Source organism: Choristoneura fumiferana, chromosome 23 (assembly GCF_025370935.1).
Source record: "Choristoneura fumiferana chromosome 23, NRCan_CFum_1, whole genome shotgun sequence".
NCBI classification, from domain to species: Eukaryota; Metazoa; Arthropoda; class Insecta; order Lepidoptera; family Tortricidae; genus Choristoneura; species Choristoneura fumiferana.
Window position 1 is genome coordinate 15,496,939 of NC_133494.1, and position 22,643 is coordinate 15,519,581.

General features: G+C 37.5%; 1 protein-coding gene across 1 annotated transcript; it reads left to right on the top strand.

Moving 5' to 3' along the window:
* Positions 1 to 1,994: 1,994 nt before the first annotated feature.
* Positions 1,995 to 21,684, top strand: LOC141440635 (zinc finger CCHC domain-containing protein 24-like). The gene is made up of 4 exons (XM_074105152.1): positions 1,995 to 2,325; positions 12,530 to 12,721; positions 18,999 to 19,163; positions 21,034 to 21,684. Exons 1-4 carry the CDS (start codon positions 2,206 to 2,208, stop codon positions 21,145 to 21,147), a joined length of 591 nt encoding a protein of 196 aa, XP_073961253.1. The 5' UTR covers positions 1,995 to 2,205; the 3' UTR covers positions 21,148 to 21,684.
* Positions 21,685 to 22,643: the final 959 nt, after the last annotated feature.

A 22,643-nucleotide genomic window follows, 5' to 3' on the forward strand; every position in this document is an offset into this window, starting at 1 on the left:
GCCGACCGACCGGGAACGTAGGCCGCTTTGGTGCCTACGAGGAGGAAACCTTTATAAATAAACCACCAGCAGGAAAGGGGGGGACCCGAGTCTGCGTCCCGGACCGGCCAGTGGGCGTCTCGGTGTCTCTTCATGCCGCCGTGGCGTCGTGTGGCTTTTATTTTATTTTTTTATTGGTATTTCCATCGTGTACGAGCCACATATACCCTCTGTTTCCCCAAACAGGGTTGGGTATATATGGCGCAATTTTGACACCGCAAGAAGAGTCCTAGTTCCATTTTTTTTTATTCCACTGGTTGGCAAACGAGCAAGTGGGTTTACTCAATATTCCCAAAGCTGGTAAACATTTTGGAGTAGATATTTAAGGCAGTGTAAAAAGTCGTAGTAGCTTAGTGGTTGCAGCTATATGGTCTCTCAAGCAGGGGTTCGTGGGTACGTGGGTGCATCTCTGATTTTCGGAAATAATAACTTAACCAATAAAAAGCTGGAAAACCCCCGACTTCGTCACTTCAAAGTTCAATATCTTAACAACGGCTGAACCGATTTTGATAAAACATGTCTAAAGACCATCGCTAGAAAACCTGCTTTCAAATAAAGAAAAACTTCATTCAAATCGGTCTACCCGTTTAAGAGCTATAAGGTGCCACAGACAGACAGACAGACAGACAGACACATAGCGGTCAAACTTATTAAAACAACACCTCTATTTTTGCGTCGGGAGTTAAAAACTACGGCTTTCAGAAAAATAAAGTAATAAAGTACTTATATATTTTGTGTCTGTTATTCTTTATATTCAAGAGTATTTTAATGCTCAATTATTAAAATTAAAAGCAATTTAGATTATAGTCATTCTACGTACAAGACCTGGCCTAGTGTTGATAACACGAATAATTTTCTTTCTTTAAAAAATAAATAGTGTTAATTTTGATTAGTTAGCTTAAAACATTCTGTAGGCATGGTGTAAAAAAGTCAAGAGTTTTTTTTGGTCACTGTATAAATAAACTATTTTATTTCATTTTACTTTCGTACCATCCCCGATCCCGACTCATAATTAAATAAAATGACTCTACCACGAACCGTAGATCAGCGATATCTAAGCGACAGTAGTATCGTGGTACGGGGGCTGAACGAAAATATTGCTCTCCTCTGAGTCCCCGGCGGTCGGGTGCGCCCACATGTTGGCTTTAGAGCGGGGACACGGTTGTATCGATGTTTGCCGCAAGCTTTCGAGCGCCACTGTCTTTGCGATTTTATTTTTTATTTTTTTCTGTCATCTGATGGAAAATAATCACTACCGTCCTTGAATACCCGTAGCATAAGTAGAATCACATGTTAGTTTGACTTCATACTAATATGGTAAGACATGAGACATCGATAGTTTTGATGTTAACTGTTTTGACTCTACGTCAAGGGATAATATGCAAAAAAAATATTTACATAAAAAAATTCAAGCAATTAGAATCAATAAATATATGTATACAATACTGTACAATAATAATGTGAATATACCTACAATAAAATATATATAACTCAAAATATAAACACGTTATGTGAACTTATTGGATATTTTCAGCATACTATATTGATAAGAGCTCAAACTAATTAGTTGCTGTCATTAGATGAGAAATATCAGTCATTTAATATGGCCTATGGTTACTTAAAATACTACCAACATAAAAAAATATAAATTCACGTAAAATTTTACGTACTAAAATGTTGCCATGTTCGACAGTTACACAAAGAAAGTGGAATTCATTCATTGTCTTCATCACAGTTTCATCGAATTTCTGCTCATTAATGTTAAACTTTTAATATTTTTATCACTATACTTGGTAAAGTTCATAATGTTAAAAATGGCAAATTCTAATTAAATTTTTCGTTGACAACTTTTTATCGACTAAAACTTACTGGCTATTTATAATTTGCAAAATAAAAACGATCGACACATCTAATCGATACCACCGCAGATTGAAATCTCCAAGCGTCACAACGTCCCGTCTTAAGGAGCGGCGTCCACAGTGTAGCCGAGGCCGAGTCAGCGCCCGCGCACCCGCACGATCCAAAAATACACAGCCCGGCCGCATTCGTTGACATGCCCTGATCGCGAGCGTTTTAAAAACAAAACAATTCCACGTTCAAAAAATCTACACTCGTTTGTTTTTAAACCAACTTCAATTGACAGTTGAGTGTTAGTGGCCAGTGCTGATGAGGGGCATGTCTCCTACTGCCTTGGGGGCCGACCTGCCGCAGTGGTGTGGCAAGACTGAGAACTGCCCCCAGGCTTTGCTCGGATGGCTGTACCTGACACATGACCAGAATGATCAGGTAAGCCCACGTCCCAGATTAGAACGGAATTAAACTCGAACGTCACTGTTCCATAAAGTATTTTTGCTCAGGAATTCTGTATGATTATAATTGGAAAAGTGTTTCAAATGTTTGTTTCAAATAGCAAAGTGTGGTAGAGTGTTTTCAGACATGTTGCTAGAAACGTGTTTCGAAGGACCATGTAGATTAACTCAACTACAACCCTTCACCTCAATAAATATTGTTAGTTTACGGGTGTACGTGATTGAAATGTTTAGGTAGAAGCATTTGTTTTGATCTTTTTTAATAGTTACCAAATTTTTAGTCGGCTTATTTTATAGCGTTGAAATAGATATTGCAGTTAAATCTACAAATGTGTTACCATTCATAGCTATCGGCAAGCTACCTACGTCAAACATTTCGTTCCACTGACAGTTATTCTAAGAAAATGATAAATTACTTTATTCTATTATTTATTCAAAATATTCGGGATTCATATCTTTCATAAGATCGCTTCCGAGGAATGAAATATCATCATTTAATCTAAATTTTGACGTGCCAAAGTGTAATGTCAGTTCCATTCCTATTCGTATTGACATCGTAGTCTTTTAATACATTTGAGTGCCGTTCAGTATGTACAGTCGAGTTCATAAGCTTGTGAGCAAAAATTGGAACAAAAATATCTGAACACGCTTCTACGTCGTTGACAATAGAGTCGTGTTCAGATATTTTTGATCAAATTTTTGCTCACATGTTTATGAACTCTACTGTACTAATCTATTTAAAACTAATTTGAATATTTTTTTTAATTAACTTAATGAAAATAATATGGTTGTAATACTACATTCTCGCAAATAAATTTATGATTTATGAATTTATGATTTATGAAAACCTGTGCCCAGTTTAAAAGTTACTAATACAGCATACCTATGCCAATTACGTCTACTTAATGTTTTGCCGTCATATTGTGTCGGATGTTTATATTCCTATCTCAATTAGCTCCAGTAAACTTCAGTAAGCTAGCTGAGAAAGCAAGATAAATACAAACTTTTCCGACAAAATACGATGGCAAAACATTATTTACTACATTAATATATGTTTTAGCGAGGTTGCATACTATTTAGATTATTTACTACCTACTTGTTGGTGTTCTGTTGGTTTAAATGTCATCTAAAACAGAATATTGCAACCTCGCTAAAGAGGGATTTAAAAAAACGCAACCCGGTTTGAAATAATATTTTTACTATATTATACATAATATTTTCACTATAATTATACTTAATGTAATCGATCCTCTTCTCGATTCTGATCTGATCAAACTACTTTCAGACAGCGTAACGCAAAAAGCTTGTTTTAAACATAGTTTTTCATCATAGTAAACTTACTTCTCATTGAAGGTCCTCGGAACCTTCCTACCAAAACTTCCAATACTTCCACGTGGTATATATAAAATCCGTCGGCTGTTCTGTTTGTGTACTCAGCGTTGTTTATGCGCGTGCGCCGCGCGAACGTGCACCTTGACGTCTGTTTCATCTCCCAGTTCAATGACCCGCCAAAATATACCCACATATTTTGGTCCTTAGGGTATCCTAAGGAGGTGTACACCAAGCAACATAGGTGAATTCCAATGTAGTATTGACGTAACTAATACATAGTTGAATATGGTGGGTCGTTGTTTCTTGTCAAATCTTGGAACAATGAAACATCTCCGGGATAGTTCCAAATTCTCACGCAACAAAGACGAAGAAGAAGTTCATAAATGTCATAACACTTCAATTTTGTGTGAAATAGCAGGTTTAATATATTAGTTGTATTACTGTAGAATTTTAGCGTGGTAAAGATACTAGACTAGGCTGTTTCACCATCCATTGATTAGCGTTAACCGACGTTTGAATGTGATGCCGTCTCCGTCTATTCGAACAAAACAAATAGAGACGGCATCACACCTAACCGCCAGTTAACACTAATCAATGGATGGTGAAACAGCCCCTAAATAAAATATAAGTCATAAAGCCCAACATCAGTATATGACTTTCTATAAAAAAGTTCAACATTGTGTCCAGGACGCGGTTGTTCACTGCCCGAATCTATTGTTTCTAATTGCGCTAAGCTATTTATTGTTCCGCATAACATTCTACGCTTACTTACATCTGTTTCATTGTTGGTTTGTTGTCCTACGAATGATTTGTCAATGTTTTTTGTTAATATTTCACTCCATATGAAAAGCTTTTATTTAACTTGTCAATTGTGGTTGTTAGGTAGTTGTCAATTGTAGTAGTCAGATCTTGTCGGAATGTAGGAACCCATATTCCAATGGTCAGAATAACTTTGTATAAGTTGGTACATTAAACATCATACAACCATACAACGTAATTTTTGTGAATTCCCATAGGAATTTATTAAAATGCTGGGTCTAATTGCTTACGTGTGCAATGCTGATTGTAGTTTAGTTTGTAAATAAGGTAGGATATTTCTGGGTTACTCTCCTAAGCAAAATGCACACAGTGTGGGGTAATTTTAGATTAGTTACGATGATTGACAGACAAAGACATAAAATAATATGTTGCATGCAGACTTATTATTCTTTCTGCTATTAGAATATCAAATTTCTAGTTTCTAGGGCAATCGGAAGTACCCTATAGGTTTTCGGTTACGTCAATTTGTATGGAAACACCTCTTTAAATGACTGTATCTTTTGATCACGTTGAGTGACCTTTTGGATCTCAGAGTCGAAAGGCTGGCAAGAGTGTGCCCAAGATCGTAAAGCATGGCGTAGTCTGGTTTCGGAGGCCAATACTGACTTCGAGTCACATAAGTGAAGTAATAAGTTGTTTGCCTGAATCAACCAATTATTCAAAAGCTTACATGATCCTTTGGGACACGATCCAATGAGAAATCAGTCCTTTTAAGAGGTCAAATAAGACTATCCAAACAAAAGGCCCATGGCCTCTAATAGAGGAGTTGTTCCAATCAATTGGTAGCAATCTAAACGGGTCTAAATGCTATAGCGCCCCTATTATCGTTCGCTCGATGAGTTCGAGTCGTTTTGTTAAATAAAGAATAGTCGTTAAATGACGCTGGACCTCTGTTCGTCTGTAGGTGTTTGAATTTATTTTATAAACTAGCTTTTGCCTGCGGCTTCGCCCGCGTGGAGTTCGGTTATCTTGCGCTGTTCCCTCGGGAACTGTACATTTTTTCAGGAACATATTTACAAACACACACACCCATTTATAATATTAGTATGGATATTAACAGCTTGAATTGTCATTGTTGTTGCTGTTATTGTGTTATTTTTCTGTTTGGCATGTTATCGAACAGAATAACTATTTTTAAGCTTCCTTTGTGTATATATGTAACAGTCATAAAGGTTTGAAATTCGAAATTAGGCAAAGATAGACATCGCTAACCGGATATTTATGTAGACCTGGATATAAAAACAGCCGTTAAAGGCATATTTTTTAACATAGGTAGATATCAAAAAAAAAATACGGAATCCTCGTCGAACTCTTACTTGGCGGTTTTTCAAAATATTTGTAGCTGTTAGTAGAAGGTTTATATTATGAAAGAAATCTTAAGTTAATTACGATAAAATAAAATATTTCTAATATAATATCCATACGAAAAGTGAACGAGATTAAAGGTTTTTGCAGGAAAAAAAATAGTCTCATTTCCTTCAGTGCGAAGCCGGGGCAAGCAGCTAGAAATATTTTTTTTATTTCTTTACTTGTTAACTTTGCCTACTGTGATATAAACTACTATTAGGGACCTATCCTATCTAAGTCAGAGTACAAGGCTTAAAGTTTTTTTTTTATTTTAAACCATATTTATGAACTGTTATACGGCTTCGTGAACAGCAAGCTATAGTAAGTTAAAAGGCATTGCTTCAAAACATGTGGCCAGGTAGGGCTAAAGTTAGCGACCTATATATAACTCTTCCTCGGTTAGCACGATTTAAACACGTGTGTCCTGTATTGCAACATGGTATACTAACATTAAGCCCAGTTAGACCTGAAAGAAAAATGGTGCAAGTTGCATTACATTCGGCGCTCGATTGACCACTACAGACACACATACACTACACTACATACAGCCTCGCACTGTAATGCAATTTGCACGTTTTTTCTTGCAAGTTTATATCGGGCTTTACAATTGTATTATTATCTCTCATCATCATCATCATCATCATCATCAACCCGAAGACGTCCACTGCTGGACAAAGGCCTCCCCCTTAGAACGCCACAACGAACGACAACTCGCCACTTGCATCCACCGGTTTCCCGCTACTCTCACGATGTCGTGTATTATTATCTCTATATTCACAAAAACTTGCTGTAAATAACCCTCTTTCGGGCAGTCGGGTAAAAGCGGGCTAAGTCTCGATTAAAATGAACTATAAACAATTATTTTGCTCACCCGCGACCTTACGATACGCTACGTCTTTATAACAAATGTGTGTTCATGCAGCTCCTCTGCCTCCACACTGTAAGAACACACGCACATCACACAAATACAACTAGAACCATCATCACACCACGCTGACGCGTTTTGAACTCAATCAGAGTTCAGCATCAGCGACACACAATCGGTCACGTCAGCCACTCACCATTGAACTACGTTTTTATACCGAACAATGGCGGACATTTTTTTTAACTTTTTTGTTAGGTAAATTGGCAAATTGTCCTCCAATACAATGGAGAGAGGCATATTTTAAATAATTATTCAATTAATTATTACTCGTTGAGGTATTCTCTTCAGTGGCCTCGGGCGGCACTTTCAAGGGGAGGCAAAATTCCATAATAAATTATACTGAATTATATCTCACAATAATATATTTCACATTTTGGTCTCACGTATACGATTCGGACCGCATACGACTAGAATGAACACGAAATTTTCCATTATTTACACTGTGACGAAACCGGGAAATTCCCTTTTTACGTATAAATGTATGTATGTATAGGTATGTAGTTCGGTTTAAACGAACATTGCGTTGGACTTTAAACGAAGGTTGCTAAATGGCTGTTGAAATATTGTTTTTATAGGTGGTGTAAAAGAATTCTTAAATCAAGAAATGACATATAATTCATGAATTTATCAATATAATTTATTAAAACGGTTAATTTTAATATATATTTTTTTATATTTTTCTTCTGATTCTAACATGATATATATTTAATTGTTCATAATTAATCGATTTTTAATTCGATTTTCTGGTCGACTGAACACAGTGCCGCCTGTATAATAAATAAATAAATATCATGGGATACTTGACACCAATTGACCTATAGTCCCGAACTAAGCAAAACTTGTACTAAATATGGATACTAGGCAACAGATAAACATACTTATATGGATAAAAAGATACTCAAATACATATTAAACATCCAAGACCCGAGAACAAACATTCGTATTATTCATACGAAGATCTGCCCCGGCCGGGACCGAACCCGGGACCTCAAGCTTCGTAGTCAAGTTCTCTAACCACTTGGCCATTCAGTCGTCTAAGTCATGTATCTACGCAGCAAAAACATGTATTCTATCATATTTTGTATTCTGGCAAAGAAAACATTCTCATTCTATGTTTGGCAATTCTCCGAGCTGTTTAAATAAAACTACAATTGTAGTAACTAAGTCATACAATCCGTTCTGTTTACGCAAAGGTATCCGGATGTCACACACTGCTGTTGGAGCGGCCCAATGTTCTTTAATGAGACGCGGGTCATATGTCAAAGGGCGGATGTGATAAACAAATGCCAAATTAAACGATACGCAGTCCGACTCGTATTTCGCGTTTTGAATGTGTACGTCCTTTTCCCAGTTTACATTTACTTGCCCGAATTTCATTTGCCCGAATTTCACTTGCCATACCAACGTTTGCCATAAAATATAGAATGCAGTAGGTTAGGTTAGGTTAGTTTAATATTTAACTCTGAAGAAATTACTATATCAGAAATAAATTACTTTATGGCGAATGAAAATTCTAGAAAACGATACATTCGGGCATATGAAATTCGGGCAAACGATAGAGAACCCCTTTTCCCTCCCTCTTTTATCTCCATCAACAACATATCAGCTGTAGTAGGACATTCGCTGTTGGATAGGTACAGGGCTCCCTCATAGACCTCCAGTTGCTTCGGTCGGAAGCGGCCTGCATCCACCGTGAACACGAGAACTACTACGAAGCTTGAGGGTCCCAGGTTCGATTTCCGGCCGGGGCAGATATTTGTATGAATAATACGAATGTTTGTTCTCAGGTCTTGGATGTTTAATATCTTAATATTTATCTATATAAGTTGCTTAGTTTGGGACTAGGCCAATCGACAAGATTTCATTTGATTTCATATTTCTAAGACTATAATTTGATTCGTTCTCTGTATTCTGGTTGGAAAGAGAAAGACGCTGATATTTTTAAAATTTCGCTACGATTATTAATTAATTTATTAAAAAAAAATAAGATGTGCTTACTCTAAAAGGGCATAACTCCAAAACTACCACACAATAGATCATTACTAAATTATTAAAAAAAAGATCACGTAAATCTGACGTAGAAGTTGTCAAAATTATGAGAGCTCTTTTTTCTGGTGAGAAAGGCAAAGGAATCATATCTATTCTGTAGTAGTGTTGGCAAATTCAGATATATTTTCTATTTTTTTTGTATTTTTTAAAAATGGAGATATAAATTATAATAAATATTTTCCCATGTTCAGGAGGCAAAACTCTTTCGATTCCTGTAGTAATTTACAGGTGTTCAAAAAATTAAATCTTGTCAATTGATGACAAGTGTCCCATGATATTTACTTATTATTTTTAATGTCCACTGTTGGACATAGGCCTCCCCCATAGACCTCCAGTTGCTTCGCTTGGAAGCGGCCTGCATCCACCGTGAACACGCGGCTCTAACCAGAGGCCATATTGTCTAACGCGCTGACGTTTGCGATCGCATTCACCATCTCTTTCTAACCCTCGTCTTATACCGTGTGACAGAAGTGGTGAAAACAATTGTGATTCCAAGTGCGTTAGACAATAAGGCCTCAGGTCATCCGTCTAGGCTCTTTAGTTACAGTCGAACTATTTGATTCCTGATCCACCGTAGAACGTTCTCACAGTAAGTGTCACAATGAGGGCTATCGTTTTTTGTCTTTCTAGATGACGCCACTGTTGCGTGAGGTTTATAAAGTCTGTTATTACGGGCGTGAAAACAAAGTTCAGATTAAAATCATATTTAATACACCTTAAAACCTTAAAAACGTGTTGCGTAGTCCCGTTTTGTTCGGAAAAAAGGGAGGACAAAAGTTTCCGAAAGACAAAACTGTCTCAAAACACAGACATTCATTGCCCCGTAACGCATAATTGCCATAATTAATTTCAGTAAATAAGCCCGCGTAGCTCACCCAGAAACTATGAGATTTGACATTTCGGAGACCTCACGCTACACTAGCGCCTCTAGCGGCGAACTCATACGCGATAGCCCTCATTAATTCCCTTGTCGCAAAGCAATGGGATGTCACTATCACTTTTTCTGCAAAAAGGTTCCACAGTGGGTAACGATTCAGTTGGTTCGAGTGTTCATAGAAATTTCTAAATGATTTAGGTAAACTCATGGTTGAATGCCCGCGATCCCGTTCCCTATACGCGAGAAAAGCCACAGAACAAAGCTATGTTATATTAGTTAGTTATTAGTACATGATGACGTACCATCGCGCCACTCGAGCACTTCCGATAGTGCTTGGATGGTTCACAGAATTGTAAGTCCAAACTAATAATAACCACCACTCCGATGTTAGGTATATTTTGATCTATAAAGAACCGTTGATATTTAGGTTAATGGTTTAATTAAATATTGTTTTTATGCCCGAAAACTTGAAAACATTTAAAGCCTATTATAGTTGCCTAACTCATGTTATATAGAACCGGCCAAGAGCGTGTCGGACACGCCCAAGATAGGGTTCCGTTTCCGTAGCCATTACGAAAAAACAAGTACCTAATTTGTTTCTAAGGATTTCGTATTGCGTAGGTACGGAATCTTCAGAGTTTAGGTATATTTTATACCTCAAGCAATCTTAGCCGTTAATTTTCCTCGTAAATTTAATATGCGTACTAACATTCCGTTTTTTTTTTAATTTTCCACCCAACGGTTTAGATTTTAGAGGGGGGGGGGAGACGCTCGATTTTAAATGAAAATTTGCACTTTAAAGTTGAATATATCGCAAACAGATGACTTAAACTTACCGTTTTTTTTATTTATCCACTTTGTCGGCGTGACTGATATGTAGGTAGGTATATTCGTGCCAAATTACAGCTTTATAGTACTAAGGCCGTGTTCAAACCAAACTGACTGTAAGCCGCCGAATGTGAGCAGGCTCACTGTGATAACGTATTGTCGGTGAGATGTGAACGAAAAAGTGAATATGTATGGAAATACAATAAACTGCGTAACGTCGGCGGCTGACAGTCAGTTTGGTTTGAACACGGCCTAAGGGTCTCATGCGGGCTACTACGAAATTCGAAAACCGAAGTTCGTGTCGTTCCGTTCCTCTGACACTTAGGTATACTATTTAATATGAGAGTGAGATGAACGGTACGATACGAACTTCGATCTTCGAATGTCGGAGTAGGCCCTCTGAGCTTAGCCGCGGACGGACAGACAGACCGACGAACAGACATGGCGAAACTATAAGGGTTCCTAGTTGACCACGGAAACCCTAAAAAAAGTTTAAAAAAGCACAACAAAAGTAACAAGATAAAAGTAAAGTGTCTAACATCTGGTAGCATGGTGAAGGTACGGTTGTGTTGCTCTGAAGATGAGCTCTGGTTGAGTTCGAAACGCGTTAGTATAGTGTGGTGGTGGTAATAGATGAGTTTGTGTGATTTGTGTGTGTTCTTACAGTGTGGTGGAGGAACTGCATGAACACGCATATATTGCATAAACTTAGCTACATAAGGTTGCGGGTTGCGGGTGAGCAAAGAAATTCTTTTAGTTCGTTAAAAAAGTGAGTTATTTTTTGTGTCTTTCTTGCATGTCACGGTAATGTCACTCACTGATAAAATTTATGAAGTTTACGATTTGACTTTATAACTAAGACTGCAAAGTTCTTCTTGTATGATTTATTTTTCTGATTTGGTCTAAAATTAAACTAACAGGTAGTTTCTTTCAATGAACTGAGCCGCCCGAAATTAACGGAAACCAAGAAAAATACGGTATTATTGAATTATGAATTAAACTATACGTATGTCCACAAAAGTGCCTGCGCATGTTTGATCCAGGAACAGCATACAACGATTACGTGCGACCGACGACAGGACAAGATAGTTTTTAATACATGGCGTGTGCCGCCAATAAACCGCTGCACGGTGAGCGTCTCAGCCACGCAATGGACAGAGAAATGACAACGCAATCGCTCATACTTAGCCGTGTCGGAATACGGTAATGCGTCTAGCAGATGCTCGCGCACGAGTTCGTGAAACGGGGATTCCTCTTGTTTAATCCACGCTATAAGTAGCTTTAGTAACTACCAATGAGGCAAAGTCAACATCATCCTTAGGGGACGTGGAGAGTGAAAGAAAATGAGTACCTTTGTGTTGTAGATGCAACACCTCTCATTTAGTACAGGTAGTACCTACTAGTAGGTACCACTCGTGCTAAGGCACCGACTTCAAATTGGTAGAAAATTCATGGTTTTTTTTAGTCTGTTAATTTTTTTGTTAAGTATATTCTAAGTTGGCACAGTCTTGTTTTCCAGAAACTCGCTTAGCATAACTCGTATCGCATGAACTTTTTTAGCAGAATAATTACTTCGTATAAAAATGTATTTGGCATAAGACTCATTTCGCATAATGTCGTCTGATGAAACCATCTCATTGTTTTCCAAAGAAAAACTCCATACAGAAACGAATTGCTAACATAAATATTGGTTAGGTTTGTTAGAACTGTTACATCACAAAGAAACGAGCTGGTGTCAGCAAAGTAGGTTAGATTAGAACTGCGACTCTACACAGTACTTACACCCTTACTCATACGACCAAGGTTCTAGGCCAAACAAGACTTAGATATGAGCATTATACAAACGCGGTTATGCGATATGACTTTCGGTGATATGATAATTATGCCACACGATACTATGCGATATAATATTATGCCAAAAAAGGTAGAAAGTAGAGAGAAAGGTATAAAGATAGAAGGTCATTCCTTAGCAGTCCACATTATAAAAGCTGTCATCTCTTCCAGTGGCTCCCCGGCTCAGTATGGGGCCCCCTGCCGACGGCCGCGACGTCCACCCAAGCCCCCTCGGACGACACGAGCTCCCTCGCGGAGCAACTGGCCGCCCTCTCGCTGCGAAGGCCCCCACGGCCCCCTCCTGCCGCCTACATGTGTCATCTGTGCTTCAACAAGGGGCACTATATTGGAGACTGTCCTCAGGTATGTACAGTTAAGACTTCCAGGTCCCCTCCGACACTAATAGGAGACCTGGCAAATCCGGTTCCGATTCGTGGTTATATACATAACACACCTGAGGAGGTGTTTAATTTACATTACTAACATGACAATTTGTACCAACTGTATATGTTGTAACAAAATAAATAAATAAAATACAAGAATAGCTCGTTTGAAGGTATTACATATCCACCAACCAGCATTATTCTTACGAATAACGAGCTTAAAGTCGTCTGCAAAACATCAAAACAGGTGTGTAATCTGCTTTGACCTCCGCTCATGAGTAACTATGACATTTCGCTACACACATGCGTGTTTAGACCAATATTTTGACGTTACTTTCTAATCCGAGCGTTGGAATACCAACCTTGCCACTTTATGATTTAGGTCAGATTTTAAAGATATGATGTTGGGGAGATACGAAAAAATGTGTGTCACCAAGAATTTTCATGAAATTTTGGTCTGCTCCGAAACTGTTTCCTAGTTTTGCCGTTGGGCGCTTCGCCAATTATTCGCACATTATTTTTATATTTCCCTCCATCGGACTTGTGGTAGCCAATTTGGATTATAACCCTAATGTCAACGCTAGGTATGTTACATAGCAAAAAATAGAGTAATATTCACCCAAATATTTTAAAGGTAACGTTACTTTATACGCTCACAAATCAACACATACGCGCTCTATGTCCTTTTTAAATCCGTAAGCACACTCATCATACCTCCTTATCACAAAAATACACCGTTTCAGATTTTTCCAAAAGATATTTATTGTGTAGACCAGTACCCTGCAGTTTGACATATTTAAGCTGAGATGTTATATCAGGAAACATAATTATAAAACTTGAACCACATCCAAGCAATAGGAGCAAAGCAAATTAAATACCAACCCATAATTAAGTATTTCAAACATCATAAGAGTACTACTTTAAAACGAAAATAACGTGTACGTATACACATTTAAAATACCTCTGTCAAAGGAATATAACCAAGCATCTTAATATTCACACTTTACACTCCAAAATTTCTCCGAACTGTTTTCAAGTGGCACTTAAAAACAAAAGAATCCCTCAAGCTAAACTTGATTTATAGCATTAATAGGCTCTTAAACAAAGACTTTAGCTCTCGAAAGCCGTAAATTAAAGTCTCTACACCAGGGTTACCATATGTGTTTAATTTTTTTCTGTAGACATTGTACTAAGTAGTTCATCTGGTTTTAGGAGCTTTACAATTTAAGCGTCAAGTGTTCCTTATTATTACTTATTTTCCCACTCCACCAAATATCTATTTTCTCAGCAAAATATTTTCTGTATATTCTAATATTAATTCGAATTCGAAACAAATGACTGACAGTAACAATTATGAGTACTTTTCTTAATTCATAAACAATTTAGAATTTATCTCTATATCTAAAGCATTCCCATCAAAATAAAAAATACTAACCTAAGATATCTTAACATAGTTTATCAATATTCTTTATTACCTACTTTAAAACAGATTTACAATATTATTAGTTTAATTATTAACTAACTTAATACTTAATTAAGTTCGGTAGTGGTGTTTAATTTTACAGACAAATATACAATACAATTTCGGGATCGACCACACGGCGATAGACTCGTTTGTCTAGTTTAATTAAAGCTTAGATTAATCAAGACTTTGAAATCAGCTTGCAGCGCCTTTATTCCCGGACCGGTATAACTTAGGGATCTAAAAAAGTGCCTACTCCTTTTTCAAAGAGCCGGCAACGCGTCCGTAACTCAGCGTCTGTTATGTATGTCCATGAGCGGCGGTGATTGCTTTAGGTGACTCACCTGCTCGTTTTCCCCTATCATACAAAAAAGCTGTAATTTTCTACGACTCTCCGTTTTTAGCATTTCTGTGTATGACCTTGTGACAGATAGGTAAACAGAGGAAAGTTGAATTTTGTAGGTAATAGCGACAGATCACAGCTCCTAGACACCCAAAATTGGCAATTACAGGATTCAAAGTATCAATGAGGATTTCTGTGATAGACTATATATTTTTTATAGGGTTTTTTTTTATTCGACTGGATGGCAAACGATGATGGTAAGAGATCACCACCGCCCATAAACATCTGCAACACCAGGGGTATTGCAGATGCGTTGCCAACCTAGAGGCCTAAGATGGGATACCTCAAGTGCCAGTAATTTCACCGGCTGTCTTACTCTCCACGCCGAAATACAACAGTGCAAGCACTGCTGCTTCACGGCAGGGTTAGCGAGCAAGATGGTGGTAGCAATCCGGGCGGACCTTGCACAAGGTCCTACCACCAGGAAAAAGGCACTAGCGCAGAATAACTAATAGTGCACTGGTATCTTAAGGTCCGATTAACAACTTTGATGTTTGTGTCTTGTTTGTGTTTTATTAAGTAACTACTTAAATAAGCCAATCGCAAGCAAGACTATTACATCAAACGGACCTCAGTACCAGAACCATGCACACTGCTAGCGTCGCGACTTCATTTTGTTTTGACTTCAATATAAAATAAACACAATTTAAAAGTTGTTCAAGCAAACGTTCAAAATGTGTAGTGTTTAATCGGCTAAACGAATTTCTGTTAATAGTTGTTCGGCTTTCTGACTCATCAGCCAACTGAATAGTCTACTAAAGGTTAAGTTACGAAACGGTAGTCTGCGAAAAAATACATCAGCGTACAAATTCATCGGTGTATCGTTACTCGGCGAAACGTTGTCTGCCAATCAATAGGTAATCTGTGTAATAATTGTCGGCGAATCATTAGTTAACCCTAAAAAGCAGCTGGACCTCACTACCTCTACCGCCTTCTAGCAATATTGCTGTCAAGAAACCTTCGTTCAGGCAATATATTTGTTACTCTTACTGGAATTCTCGGTTTCACAAAAACAAGTCGTCATATGTGACAATCCGTAGCAAAAGGGTCCTTATGGTTGCCTGCCATAAGGACCCTTTTGCTACGGATTGTCACATATCATCGCTAACTTTGAAAACATAATGTAAACTTAACTGAACTTTGAAACGAAACCAGAAACATTCACTTATTAAGATTTATCGATTTAGAGATACGAGGTTTTTCAAAACAAGTCATTACTAAAAAATCTTAGAGTAAAATCAACAGAGTTAAGACAACGGGTCTTTGTATGAAATCAGTTCGAAGCAGGTCAGAGTGCTCTCTGACAAGGATTATTGTGGCTTGGATAACAATGGTAGGTCTGTACTGCAGCATATACCTATCAAGCCCACGTGCCCTGGGGGCAGAATCGAGACAAGCGCATAGAAGAAACCGTTGAAAATAAGTTTCTGTTAATAATTTCATTTATAATACAAGGTTTTTTTCTGACTGTACTTTTTGTTAACTGTACTCGCATTGTCATCTCAACTACATTTCCGTACCAAATTTCAAGTCTATGCCATTCACCGTTGATAAGTTCCGTCCCGCGGAGACGATCCTGGGCGGACTACCCGAATGTCACTGCCAGATTATTTATTGTGACAAATTTCAAGTCAATCCGACCACTGGAAGTTGGTCGAATTTAACTTTCAAGATTTAATCCGCACTGTACATACCGACAACAGCATTTAAATTTAAAAAAAAAGCTATTAAAATTCTGTGTATTTTTTAACCCCTGACGCAAAAAGAGGGGTGTTACTCGTATAAACTAGTTTGACCGCTATATTTACGCTACAAATGTATGATTATTTTTCGTGTCACAATGGAAAAAGTTAATGGAAATTAAAACTACGCAGCTTTAACGGTATGCAACTTTTTGATCTTCAACCATATGGTTTGTGTGTCTGTCTGTGGCATCGTAGCTCTTAAATGGGTGAACTGCAGGGCTACTACGAAACTCGAAACTCGAAGTTCGTGTCGTGCGGTCTCTCTGACACTGTTTAATGCGAGAGCGAGAGGGACGGTACGACACGAACTTCGAGTTTCGAGTTTCGTAGTAGCCCTGCCGATTTGAATGCGGTTTTTTTCATTTGGAAGCAGGTTTTCTAGCAATGGTTCTTAGACATGTTTTATCAAAATCGGTTCAGCAATTTTTGAGTGACAATGTCAGGGGTTTTCCAACTTTTTGCTGGGTAGGTTAGGTTATATGTATATTCTGTTTGTTTGATACACACAAAAGGAATATTTGAAACTAAGAGTCGTTGCGTTGAGGATTGATAGCTAAACAAAATAAAAATAGAATAAGTATTTTTAAAATAATACATTATGAATAATGTTAAAAATGCAAGTAAGAGAATGGTCAAAACCTATCGGCGGCCACTGGTGAAATTAGTTTCATATGAAAGCTCTGATTGCCTATTGTAAATAAATAGTAGCTAAATACTTCATTTTCACTTTGCAGCCGTGAAATCATCAATATATGTTGAGATTTCCCTTCTTCCTAAACATAGGTCAATAATTAGGATAACTAAACAAAGTATTCTAAAAGAAAATCGTCTATTCGGGTAACAATTAAGAACTAATTAAAATTATCTATGGGCAACTATCAAAACAAATATCAAAAGCTCCCAGGTAGCGATTCAAATATCAAATGATTAATCCCCATGTAACATAATGTCCCAGGGTATAATTTGTTTTATAGCTATGTATTTACTATTTTAAAATCAAATACTTATTTCACCTAATATCAAAAACTTCTTAATAAAGTCAATAATTAGATCAGAAACAATTGTAGCAAATAATGGTCGACGTTCACTATTACAAACCATCCTCCATAAATTCCGAGATCGATAGTAACATTGGAACTATCAAAAATGGGAATGTATAATTGTATTGCTTGTAATATGGTTGGTTCAGGGTAAGTGTTTACGTTGTGGGTACCTATGCTTAAACGTGGATCCGTGCCAAATTTAGGGCAATCCTTTTTTTTTAATCAACAGAATGTGTGCTTATTAAAACAGATGAGATGCAGTCTATTTTAGTTCCCGCTTATGAAGGGTTAAGTTACGAATTACTGGAACCAAATAGGTACCTACAAACATTGTGTGGTCCTAGGTGTTCCTTTACCAAGCTTAAAGAAACATCTCATCTAGCATACTAGGAACACAGGACATGACTCGACAACCTTTACGGGCTCCTGCTGACAAAGTGAAATTGTACTTCCATCTCAGTAGGTCATTGTGTTTTATCTCTGTTGGATTTGATAGAACAAACAAAGACAGACGTATGGTAATTGAAGAGTAACTGGAGTAGTGTAATTGAAGATGCAATCGCAGATTAGTTTAACAGAGATCGAGAGTTTCAGAAAGATATTTACGACTTAATATTTTAATATCAAAACAATGATTTGGACTTTTATATATATCCAATCCATACTAATATTATAAATGCGAAAGTGTGTGTGTTTGTGTGTAGTTTGACCTTCTTTCACGCCGTAACGGAGCAACGGATCGACGTGATTTTTATAGTATCGAGATGACATAGGCTACTTTTTATCGCGAAAAAATGCACAGTTCCGAGGGAACAGCGCGCGATAATCGAATACTAAAAATGGTATTTTAAAATGTGTTGTGTAAGAGCGCAAAACTCGGGAACGACTGGTCCGATTTCGCTAATTCTTTTTTTGTTCCGTTCGTTACTGTAAGGAGAATGTTTTTATGGAAGAAAATACAGAAAAAATACAATGGGGCGAAGCCGCGGGCAACAGCTAGTATTTAAAAAAAAGATTCAATTTCGTGAAACACAATTAATTACGAATATGAATCTACTTAAGTATTCAATTATATTAAGGATTCATTTTATTATGTCTAGTCCAATTAGTTTTAAAATAGTTTTCAAGTTAGAATCTGTTGGCTAAATATGCAAGCATTTAAAGCGTCACTTTACAAAAAAAAATAAAGAAAAGAAAATACAGAGGGACAACTTATTTGCTATTTGAATTTTGAACAGATGGTCATTAGTCGTATTGAGTGTACGTTTTTAAAAAGTAATATTCATCTTATTTTGAACAGAACGTCTTTTTTTCCTCGCATTCAAAATTGTAGAGTGTTTAACGTGACGAGCAGAGCGAGGGTGGCTATAGTTCGAGTGTCATTTCATTATGGTTGTTTAATAACACTCTACTTTTCATTTTGAAAAATCTCGCTCTGCTCGGGTGGCTAAACATCTCGTGTCATTGTGATCTGTTTTAGTCCCTAGTTGAACAATCTACTATTATAGTAGTAAGGACCAATGAAACTCACGTCATTGTAATTTTCTCTTACGTAAGTATACATTTCCGAGCATGTTTCAGACACAAATATTGTTAATTTCCAGGCGCGTCCCAAGGGCGAGGGTCTGACTCCGTACCAGGGCAAGAAGCGGTGCTTCGGCGAGTACAAGTGCCCCAAGTGCAAGCGCAAGTGGATGTCCGGCAACTCCTGGGCTAACAACGGCCAGGAGTGCATAAAGTGCCGCATTAACGTGTTCCCGCACAAACAGGTGAAAATACCATCCCACTAATATAGTATAAAAAAATCTTATAACTGCAAACATTTGAGGGCCAGATTTTTGCCGCTCAGTAGGTACTCGTATATTATAAATGCGAAAGTTTGTAGGTAAGTCAATTTGTTTATTTTTTTAAACTTCATCACGTCTAAACCAATGGACCGATTTAGACGAAATCCGGTATACAGACTTCCCGGAGAAGGATATAGGATAGTTTTTATCTCGAAAAATTACATAATTCCCGCGGGAAAACGATAAACGAATCAGACGCGGACGGAGTCTGGTAACAGGTTAGTAATTTAAAAACATCAGTGTTCCATAAGCCTCAAAAAATTGTCCTATGCTGTTCTCAGCGTAAGTCGATGAAGGCATGCATTTTAAATACATGACGAGAGTACCCACGTGCCTAATAGTATTTTTATTAAATAAAATACTGAACTTTACGTGACCTTTCCATTAAAAAAAATTAGGTACAGCTTAGGGATCTTTAAAAATGAGCCCATCAGATTCTGGTAGGGCCGGCAACGCACTTGTGTCACCCCTCGTGTTGGCAGATGTCCGCGGGCGGCGGTGATTGCTTCCCATCAGGTCATTCGCATGCTCGTTTTCCCCTTTTATATAAAAAATTACGTGGCTTTTAAGAAAAGGCTTATACTTTCTTTAAAGGCCGGCAACAGAACAATGACTCTCCTTGGGTTATTGGTACTCATGGCCAGTAGTGAATATGTCCCATTAGATGACCCTCGTGCTCGTTTCCTCCCCCTTTTACTCAATATAAAACATCATGCCGTGGTGGCCTAGTGGTTTGACCTATCGCCTCTCAAGCAGAGGGTCGTGGGTTCAAACCCCGGCTCGTACCTCTTAGGCCGATAAGGCTACGTTATTTTGAGGTAACAAGTTTCAAGAATTCTAAAGTTTCTTATTTTTTGCCTGTGGGTACAGTCGTACCTATGAAGCTTATTATAGCGTTTTGTGTCATTTTTGTCGCCTGCATTTTCAGCAATTTGAAGATTTGTGGTTGTTTTTTTTATTTGAATAAATCTCGCAAAATAAATTTAAAGTTAAAAATAATTATGGTATCGTATCTAGGATAGCCTGTGGAGTATGTAAACCAAATTTGTGTCATTTTCGTCCAGTGCAAACTGTTATAGGGTAAGTATGTAAAAATGGTGTGAAAAAAAAATTAGAGTTTATGAAATATTTATTTCCTATTTCAGATTACTTACAACTTTAATATTTTTGAAGCCTCAAAACCTAGTCCTACGGGTCTATCTGAGTTTTTCGAAATTCATGTGCGGAATTACATTTGAAATTTACCACGAGCTTTGCGGTGAAGGAAAACATCGTGAGGAAACCTGCACAAACCTGCGAAGCAATTCACGTGGGAACTATGGCCCAAGCCCTCTTGTTCTGAGAGGAGGCCTGTGCCCAACAGTGGGACGTATATAGGCTGGGATGAAAACATCATGTGTCACGTTTCTTGTTACTCATCAAAAACAGTTTTCAGGTCTAGAAAAATCTAGAAAAATAAGAAACCCAAACTTAATCTTACTCATCGGTCCGGAAATTTCTAAAAAGTAACGCATGGCGTAGTCTGATGTTGGAGACTAAAGCCGGCGCCATACTTGACGGAAACACATGGAACACCCGGTACAGTTGTAGTTACTTAGTACATAGGAGGTGTGGCCTGTACTACGAACAAAAAATTAAAACATAGATCCTCCTCGTCAATCTGAACAACATTAGTTCAGCGACTTTTTAAAATAATGGAGTCTTTAAATTTTCCTTTTTTCATACCAATTAATATATTCACTTCAAAAATAAATAAATAAATAAGAATAAAATAAATTATTACAAATTCCAGAGACCGTTAGAGAAGCCGGACGGGCTGGACGTGAGCGACCAGTCCAAGATCCATCCGCAGCATCTCTGCCAGAAGTGCCGCTCTCTTGGATACTACTGCCGCCGCGAGTACTAACAACCACAGTCATACTACTGTTCACACTCAGCCCTTTTGCATGACTAAAAAGGTCACCGCTCATTATGCCATCCGGCACCCGACCAGCACCGCCTCGCCGCGAGCGATTCTTTATATGGATTTGTATGGGCATGCGCTCACTATATCAACTCCGAAGCGTTACCAGATCGCCTCGCTCGTGAAGTTCCCACGCGCGAGTGGACCACTTGATAGCTCGCTACCCGCACGCTTTGCGATGCAGCGCTCTCCACCCATCCTTCATATTAGTCCCGTAGTAATACCCGTGGGCCGACTGTCGACTACGAGTGGACGCCGAACGACGAGGCGGTGCTGGTCGGGTGCCGGGTAGCTCTAATGAGCTGTGACCTTTAAGAAACTGGGGTTGGACCCAGGGCTAAGTCAAGCAAGCAAGGGTTCATGGGTACTTACCCAGTTTTCATACCTTTTTTGAAACTCGAGTGGAGCCCGAAAAATTGGACCATGTTAAATGCTAGTTAACCATACTAAAAGGTTCCATTATGATTATGACACGAAAATTTAGATTTTGCTTATTTTTTTTTATAAAGTCATTCATGCTTTGATTGATATAAGTATTGTTCTGATTTATATTATCTGATTACCAAAACCAATGACTATCACGTATGCATTTTATCCCAAAGATTTCGGTATTAGATAGGTACTTAATATTAGATACTTTGTATGTTTACAAAAAAATATGTATAAATATTTTGACTTCAAAGATGCTACTGAAACTGAAGTAACCTACCTAATTTGTTTTTTGTATTTTGCATTAGTTACGTCAGAAAAGAGATGGTTTTAAGTTTCTTTAGTAACTATAATTTTAACTTGTTACAAAAAAACGAAACGATCGATCGATCGATTTATAATTTAAGAAACGTTAGATTTATTTTGAATTATTTTACTGTATAATTTACAATCTATTGTCATTCGATGAATTTAGTTGCATATATACATAGGAAAATAAGTAATCGTGCCGTAATTATACCTACTCAAATCAGACAAAATATCTGAAAGAAAAATAGTGTAAGTAAGTCGAATAATCGAACAAATTTCTACTTCGATATATTTGTTACGGGATGTAGACCGCTACAACTTTTAATGAAATCCCGCATTTAACATAGTTTCATGCATTATGATTACGGTCTATCCCTGTTATCACGGTCTGCGAGTAGGTACATCCCGTATCAAATATATCTAGTGTACATATATAATCTTACATTATTAAAAACTGAAACGTTATAAGAGTTAGACCGGCTGTATTATGAGTATGTGCCTTAATACATTTAATAATTCACAAAAACTTATTAATCTTTTATAAACATTTGTATGTATCAAAATCGTCTTTGCTAGACACAGGCATACGTACATTTGACTGTAACAGTTTTGTAATATTTTTTTATGAATGAGGAGATTATTCTATATTGGACATATGTTATTTTTACTTATTTACTTTTTATAACTTTTGTGTACGTATG